The sequence below is a fragment of the Talpa occidentalis genome, unplaced genomic scaffold, assembly GCF_014898055.3.
Source record: "Talpa occidentalis isolate TD23 unplaced genomic scaffold, MPIMG_talOcc4v2.1 talOcc4.2, whole genome shotgun sequence".
In the NCBI taxonomy this organism is placed as follows: Eukaryota; Metazoa; Chordata; class Mammalia; order Eulipotyphla; family Talpidae; genus Talpa; species Talpa occidentalis.
This window is the reverse complement of record NW_023602073.1, coordinates 131839553-131847913: the sequence shown is the minus strand read 5'-3', so window position 1 is coordinate 131847913 and position 8361 is coordinate 131839553. Positions and strand designations below refer to the sequence as shown.

The window sequence follows — 8361 nt, the reverse complement described above, 5'->3', positions numbered from 1 at the left end:
GGAACTTTAATAAAACTAGGAAACAATACAGGTAAGGCAAAGAGTCTAGTTTCTAAATGAAGCACCCAAAGTTACCCATCCCCTCGTGGGTAAAAGTCCATCCAAATGGGATTGGCCCAGAACAAGGCCCCAAAGCCTGCTAAAAGTCTAAAGCATCTTCCAGTGGGGACCCACAGCAAAGGGTCACAAACAACCGGACAAGCCCGGAAGGAAAAGAGCAAAATCAACATCAAGATAAAAGCTGCCATGGTCACCTCCCCACGGGTCTCACCCACATCTGTGTCACCCAGTCCACGACCAAAAGACAAGCGCAGTTTCTTTACGTGTCTCTAGGCTCCATGCGCCTCCTCCAGGTCTCCTGGCTCCATCCTGCTTCCTTCCTCAGTCTCTTCTGCAGCTTCTCCTCTTCCTGCTCAGCTCCACCCTCCCTTGGGAGGGGCAGGGAACCTCCCCCTTTCCTGGGGACCACCCTGTTACACATACACATGTGCACACACAACACATACTCACATCCCTAATACTTACCAGAGTATGCCACATGATTCAATAGAGGGTTAAAGCAAGGGCTGAGAGAAGGAAAAAGGAAAAATTCATTCTCACTATGGATATTAGAAACATCCTAGTTAAGTTGACATCTCAGATACAATCTAAGACAAATCATGTTTCAATAGGCAAAGATGATGTGGCTGTTACATAGAAAGAAAAACTGACAATTGGTGGATTTGGTTTTAGACCAAAAATTTATTTTGTATTTTCATACCATAAAGTTTCATACCATAAAATAATAAAATGTTAGTTTGGGTATTTCAGTGTACATTCTTATATATATTTGTATATACACAGAATAGCAAGCATTCTGTTATAAATAAGACTTTTCAAGTCTTATCTGTATATTCTATTAGTAACAATTATTAAAAGATTTTAGTTCAGATCAAGGAAACATGTGCATACAAAACAGGAATTACCTTTATTCATGCTTCCAGTGAGCTACAGAACCATGTATAATTTAGGTTAAAAAATACCTTAGTGATTATGTAAGTTAGACTTCTTACCTTACACATCAGTAAATGGTTAGTTAGCAATAGAATTTGTTACAGAGCAATGGTTTCACTGCCTGATATGCACAGAAGGGGATACCGTGACACCAGGTTTTGAGAAAAGAAAAACGCTGTATTGCAAATCAATTGGCAAATCAAGGAGATGGGAGAAAAACTCAAATCTGCCTAGCCACATAAGAAAGGGAATGAAGTAATATGGGTTTGGGGTACCAGGCATTCAATTTATTAGCTAACAAGTGGACTAAGGGAAAAGAAGATTTGACTGAAGCTCATTGGCTAGGTATAGAATAGTTCATACATGGAGAAGACAGAAAAGGCTTTTTTCCAGCTAAATTGGAGCCAGAGACATCACATTCAACAAGGTTCACTGTATTTCTTTGCATGTAAGTAATTCAGTTTATGGTATTTTGTTATAGCATCCTAATAGAATATGCAGGTTCCTTTCAAATAGCCACATTAACACAAATGAAGCAACAAACATTTCTGTATAGGTCTCTAGAGCCTTTGTCTCTCCAGTGTATATACCTAGAAGTCAAAAGATGACTCAAAGCAGAGTCAAAAGATATGCACTTCAAGCTTACTGTATTCCAAAGTGTTTATACTGATTGTGTGCCTACCATTTGTGACGGGTGTCATTTCCCCACCTTGACAAAACTAGCTTTGTCCGATACATTTGTTTTTAATCAATCCGAGGCTTATTAAATTGTTTCTCACCTGAGGTTTGTAGGTTGTTTTGCTGTTTTCCAGTAAAAATTGAACACCTTTTTGTTGGTTTACTAAATATTTGGGTTGGATACCTGCTTTTTTCACACAAAACAATTCAAGTGGATTGAAGATTTAATATGACAAGCAAATTTTTAAACATTTAGAGCTCTTTATAGTACCCAGGTAAGAAAAATTTCTTAAAGGCTAATAATAAGGCTTTTATTAGCCTTTGATCTTATAAGCCAATCAGTATTTTTCTTACTGAATCAATCAATATTTAAATAAGTCAATATTTTTCTTACCATGAACCCTTTGGATTATTGTTATGGCCAAAGTTTTTAAGTGTTAGCTGTGCATTAAAGTGTACAAAACAGTTGAACAGCAAATAAGATTCTAATTTCAAATTAAACAAAACTGATTTGTACTATTAGCTACCATCCTAAGTTCTCTTTTAAAAATTCACTGGTGGGGTCTCCCTGATTGTGCAAGGAGTTAAGACGCAACCTATCCGCAGCCTCTGCAGCAGGAGTTCAATTCCTGACCAAGGAGCTACCCACATGGCACAGCAGACCTCTCCTGTCTCTCCCGCTGCTCCCCTCAGCAGTGTATTACATTACATCTGCCTGTTCTGTTCCCCGCTCTCTCTGGTGAATCCTCTCACCCTCCCCGCATCTCTGGCCTGTAACCCAGCCCTTTTATGCATAAATACATAAATCTTCAAAAAAATAAATAAAGATTCACTCAGACAACCAATTAAACTTGATAAATGCACTCCAACACGGGCAAAGGGAAATATAGGACTCATCGCAAATGATAAAGACACATATTACAGTCTTTTATTAGAATTATGCTTTACAAACAGCTGCTGTTAGGAACAGCAACGGTTCCAGGCTGCAGAACGACTCTTCGTGGTACCCACGCTGCAACTTCTCCAACCAGCCTGACACCCAGGACACTGGTGCTTCCCTCCGCAGGTGCCCAGCACTCTGCACATGCGCAGTGGGAACCCGTGCTCGCCCACGCACTACGTCGCTGGCGTCATAACTTCCAGCCGCCAACTGCCGCCATCTTGTTGGCCGGAAGCTTCCCTGCCTGCTGAGATCCCTGAGGAGGCGTGGGCCGAAGTGAGTGCCATGTCGGCGCTGCTGCGGGTGGCCGTGGTGTGCTCGAGCAATCAGAACCGGAGCATGGAGGCGCACAACATCCTCAGCAAACGGGGCTTCAATGTCCGGTCCTTCGGAACAGGGACTCACGTGAAGCTGCCGGGACCCGCCCCTGACAAGCCCAATGTTTACGATTTCAAAACCACGTACGAGCAGATGTACAATGATCTCCTGAGGAAGGACAAAGAACTCTATACGCAGAATGGCATCTTACATATGTTGGACAGAAATAAGAGAATCAAACCCCGGCCAGAAAGGTTCCAGAACTGTAAGGATCAGTTCGATCTGATCCTCACCTGCGAGGAGAGAGTGTACGACCAGGTGGTGGAAGACCTCACCTCCAGAGAGCAGGAGACCTGCCAGCCGGTGCATGTGGTCAATGTCGACATCCAGGACAACCACGAGGAGGCCACCCTGGGCGCCTTCCTCCTCTGCGAGCTCTGTCAGTGCCTGCAGCACATGGAGGACATGGAGAACGAGATGGACGAGCTGCTGCAGGAGTTCGAGGAGAAAAGCGGCCGCCCCTTCCTGCACACCGTCTGCTTCTACTGACCAGCCTGCCCGAGGCCATCTTTTGTTAATACGTTTTGTTAATACTTTTCTTTTGTTAATACTTCCTTTTGTTAATACTTTTTCCTTCGGGATACTTGCTTCCACTTTTAGGTATTCTGCCTGTGGATGGTAGTATCCAAATAAACTGAATATATCAAATGAGAACAGATACATAAATGCCAGAGTACAAACAATCAGGTTTTCTAGCCCACATTTTTATGAGTAGGATATTGTTTGTAGTTTTTTTCCCCTTTAACCAAGACAGAAATTGGTTTAGTGTGCATTTCCCCCATCCATGTGTGCCTGTCACTGTGCCCTCCCTCCCCTCACCACGCACACCTCCCCCCAAACTGGCTGTAATATACAGATCCCCAATAAACAACAGGCTGTACCTTATTAGGAGAGAACCTGCAATTGTCGAATAAATTGCTGCTGCTGCTGCACTAAGAATTAGTTGCTTTTTTTTTTTTAAACTAAGATGTAATTGATATAAACCATTCTGTTAGTTCAGGTGTAAGAATTACAATCATTCAGCTGAACTTGATGAATAAGAAAGATTTTTTTGTTATATTCAGATAAACTAAGAGCTGTTTGTTACAAATCAGTAGCTCCATGATACATTACCCAGAATTAAAACAGAGTTTGATAGGTATTTGAGATAAGCACCAACTGTTTTTCTCTACATAAGAGCATTTCTATTTTCCCTTTTTTTGGCTATTGTAGTCATGTAGTTGTGATAGGGCATCTAATTTCAATGTACTCCTGAGGGACTTGTATTGGCACATGACCATTCTGGGTATGTAATAATCTTCATTTCACATGGCCATAGTGATTTGTCCAAGGTCAAATGGATGACTCAAGTAAAGCTCATCATAATGCTTCCAAAGGAATGTATTCTTTCAGCTACAAAAGGAAGGAGCCCAATCTTCTTTCATATATATATATTCTGAGAAACGATGCTGGTCATGTCTCCTCCCAGCAGAGAAGGCTGGAGAAGTGAAACCACCGTGCAGAGAAAAGCAGAGTCCTCAGGATGATAGCTGATATTGACCCCAACCTTCCAGACCACCTCACCCTTCTACCACCCCTACTTCATTCTGAACTTAGTAAAGAAGGCACTATGAGCAAATAATGACTTTTAGGGGGGAAAGTTTTGAGAGTAAAGACAAAGGGAATTGGTTTTCTTTAGTCTACCAAAATATGGCAGAATAATGGTTGCCACCCTGCATTTTGTTTATCCCCAATTGTCCATTTACTTAGCTGAAAGGTGCCTGCCTTTCCTGCTTCCTGGAAAGGGTGACATAACCTATGGGTCTTAGAAACTCAGTTCCTCTACAGAGACTCTAGGAAGATTTCTGAATGGAGAAAAGGGAGCCCAAGGACAGAAGATCAGGCCCTGGAATTCTTGTGACCAGAAAGGTTCAGAAGCAGAAGAAAGATCTGCGTGGTGGGACTAGAAAGCAGCCCACAAACTGCCTTGTTACCCAAGTCCAGCATGGCATAAATGGCATAAATGGGGGAATAGAAAGGCAAGGAAGGATTTCCTGCTCCCAAGATGCTGTAGAAGTGAAGAGTAACTGCTCTGTACCCTGAGGAAAATCACAATGTGCATATCACTAAAAGAAGCTGGGGAAACCCAAAGTTGAGTCCAGTTTGTAAGGAATGGGTTACTTTCAATAAAATCTGTTTGTATTACACATAAATTTTCGACATGCTTGCTGCAGAATGAGATTCATAACCACACTTTCCTTTCCTCCAAATATTAACTAAGAAACACTTCCTTAATTACAACCTTTTTGGTGTTGGAGGGAAATAATATGAGTAATCTGAATTAATAGTTGATTTTCACTTGGAACCAGACAATAATAACTAGCTAAAAATGAAATAGGACTCCAATTGGACTCGAAGGAGATTTTCTGGCATATAAAGACTACACACATGGGTATACATGTGCATGTGCTCACTCACCTGTGTGTGTGTGTGCGTCCACACACAAATAATTATGTTGTTATTAAAAAAGAAGATAGGCCTATAGTCTTCCTGAAGTTGTAGTTCATATTTTCGTTCACAGCAAGTTAAATAAATCAAGCTAGTATATAATGTGTACTTAACCCAAGAAAAGGAAGATTGAACCAACAAACTTGTTTTAAACAAAGATTTTATTTTCTTTCTTCTCCATTTCAAGAAAGCAGAGCAAAATTGTCACTGTTTTAACCACTAGATTTCAGAATGTTCAAGATTTAATGGAGTTGTAAGGTGCAGTGAATAGAGAGAAAATCCAAGTATATTCACACATGGGCATGCACACAGATTTTATGAGAGGTGGTGTTTACCAGGGGTAGTATTTATAGCCTAGTAGAATTTATAGCTTTTAAATGTAATGTTATAGTGCAGACAAAGTTTTTTCCTCCCCAGTGATGAGCTCATGAATAAACCTGAAAAGAATGCTAGGCTGCAGAGAGATGGGAAGAGGCTGAGACTGACTCAGTGTGCTCCTGCTTTCTCCCGCCAACTGTCACTGCAACCATGGGATCACTTCAGTGCTCAGCATGAGGACTCTGGTCACAGCTATGTGTGACATGATGCTGAACAATTCCCATCCGAGGCAACAGAGCAGGAATGCTGCTCAGCCCACCATGCAACAAAAATGTATGAAATCGCATTAGCAGAAAAACAAGATTTCTGGGTCTTATCAGAGAAAGGCTTTTTTCCTCTCCTAGATGAATGTTCACCTCTAATTGAACAACTGTTACCCTCTTTATTTCTACCTGAAAATGGCCTTAACAGCTTATAATTAAGGACAGGATCCTTGTAATCCCATCTTGATAGAATGTCTTTTTAGTGCCTATGTGCAGTTCATTAACAGGACAGTTAGGGCTTTTTTTTTTTTTTTTTTAAATGCTTAATTGAACTACAATTCATTTGCATGTCCTGAATATGCATTTTAAATGTACACAAGAAGAACTCCATTTAGCAACTTTCTAAAACACATTCTGGAAGACTGGAGTCCACAATCCTTATAAAACAAACACTATATGAGATATGATTTATGTGTGAGAGAGAGATTATAGGAGGAAAAAAAGCTAAATCCCAATGAGGCATTCTCTAAATACAATAAAATTGTTTTCAGGAGGGAAAAAAAAACACAACATAAGAATTTCCAAAAACTGATGCATCTTTACTAAAAACAACAATGGTGTAAAAATTCTGAAGGAGCTTAAATTTAGAGTTTTTGCCAGGACACTGTGGGTAATATTGTTTAGTGTTCACAACGAACTTTGGGGACTATGGAGATTTAAGGGTTAATTTGTTTAAAATTCATGGCTGAGTTTATGGAGAGACAGTGTTTATTCTATTGATAGGCTGCTACATTTGGGAGACTAAAGAGAAAAATTAATGATTCCCAACCCTAACTCTTCTGCTACTAAAACACATCTATCCAGAAAGTTTCAAGTCATAGAAAGTTGCAATATCAGCAAAGTTTTCAATCTAAAAGGGCATTTGAGTTTTAGATACCCTTACTTCTCTGAATTGCTACTCACTTAACACCAGCAATCCCAGTCAGATCTGCTTCCTAGATGGAATTAGCGTTATTTGTTTCCCTCTCCACCACCACGAAAATTCTGTAACATCTTTTGGATCAGTTCTTGATTATATGGACACTAAACAAGCAAGTTAGTCCTGAGGCTAGCATAGCATTATTAATCCTTTCCTCCTATATTTCCTTCACAGTAACTCTCAAGTCCCCAGCGAATCCTTCAGTCCGTGGATAATTCCGGGGCTTTAGGAACTTTGATAGAATAGGTTGATAAGATGGATTTGTGGCAGGTCTCCCATACATATATATGTTCCATTAATACTTACATACTCAAGTTCAGATTAACTAATTTATCCAGTCTCTCAGCCAATGTAGAACTCAGATCTGTTGTGTTCTGAAGGTCAAGCTTTTTCTACACTTCTCTGAAACTGATCTTTTTTAATTAAAAATTTAAATGTTATCTATTGTAATAAACTGCTAGGTAGAGTTCACTACATTTCTAATAACTTCTTGAATAAAAACTACTTATAAATGTATAAAAAAACACAAAAAAACAAGAAACAGAACTATATAATGTGGGTCTAAATGGATATACAAAAACAAAGTTTTTAAAGAATTATTTTTAGATTTTTGTGTCAAATTAGAATGTTAATTTGAAAATATTTTACTTAAGTTTTTACTTCATCACAACTCATTATGAATATAATTAGCTGTAAAAACTTTTCATAGTAATTTGAACCTCTTGAAAAAATATCTTAAATATAGAAGCATACATTTAAATCCACGAAGTGATTCTAAATTTCATGCTATGAATTTAATATCCATGATACAACTTTACATGTAATTAGACAAATTTTTATGCTTGTTCTCACTGATTAGATGTATTTTTTAATAAGAACTCTATTACGGTTTTTATTTACTTTAGTTATTTATATGTGAAGATAAATTTTATAAATCTCTATCATTATTTTTATGTGTGATATGATCTATATAAAATATATATTAATGTGTAGACACTATCCATAATGAAAATCCCTTGCAACTACAAATTATATGCTGACAATAATTGCTAAAACTATTTAGTGTAAAATGTAGCACCACTATGGTTATTATTTATGAAACTTAAAGTATTGTGAAGTATCTTCAAATTGAGCTCAAACTAATCGACTCTGTGTCTTTGTGCAGATAATCACATAACTATTTTGTTGAGAGGATGACAAATGCACTATATTTTTGCTAAGTTTTATTTTAGTTCTACTAAATTAATAGAGATCTCACTGGCAAAAAAATTAAAAATCCTTTCAGATATTTTATCAGATATGCAAAAATACATATTTTATATAAG

At 38.5% G+C, this 8361-nt stretch overlaps 1 protein-coding gene across 1 annotated transcript; it reads left to right on the top strand.

Moving 5' to 3' along the window:
* The first annotated feature begins 1413 nt into the window (after positions 1-1413).
* On the top strand, positions 1414-5244 carry LOC119253464 (RNA polymerase II subunit A C-terminal domain phosphatase SSU72-like). The gene is made up of 2 exons (XM_037520996.2): positions 1414-1441; positions 2626-5244. The coding sequence occupies exon 2, from the start codon at positions 2756-2758 to the stop codon at positions 3476-3478; it is 723 nt and encodes a 240-aa protein (XP_037376893.1). The 5' UTR covers positions 1414-1441; positions 2626-2755; the 3' UTR covers positions 3479-5244.
* Positions 5245-8361: the final 3117 nt, after the last annotated feature.

Coding starts and splice junctions, on each gene's coding strand:
- LOC119253464 (XM_037520996.2), top strand. CDS start 2,756: ATGCGCAGTGGGAACCCGTGCTCGCCCACGCACTACGTCGCTGGCGTC.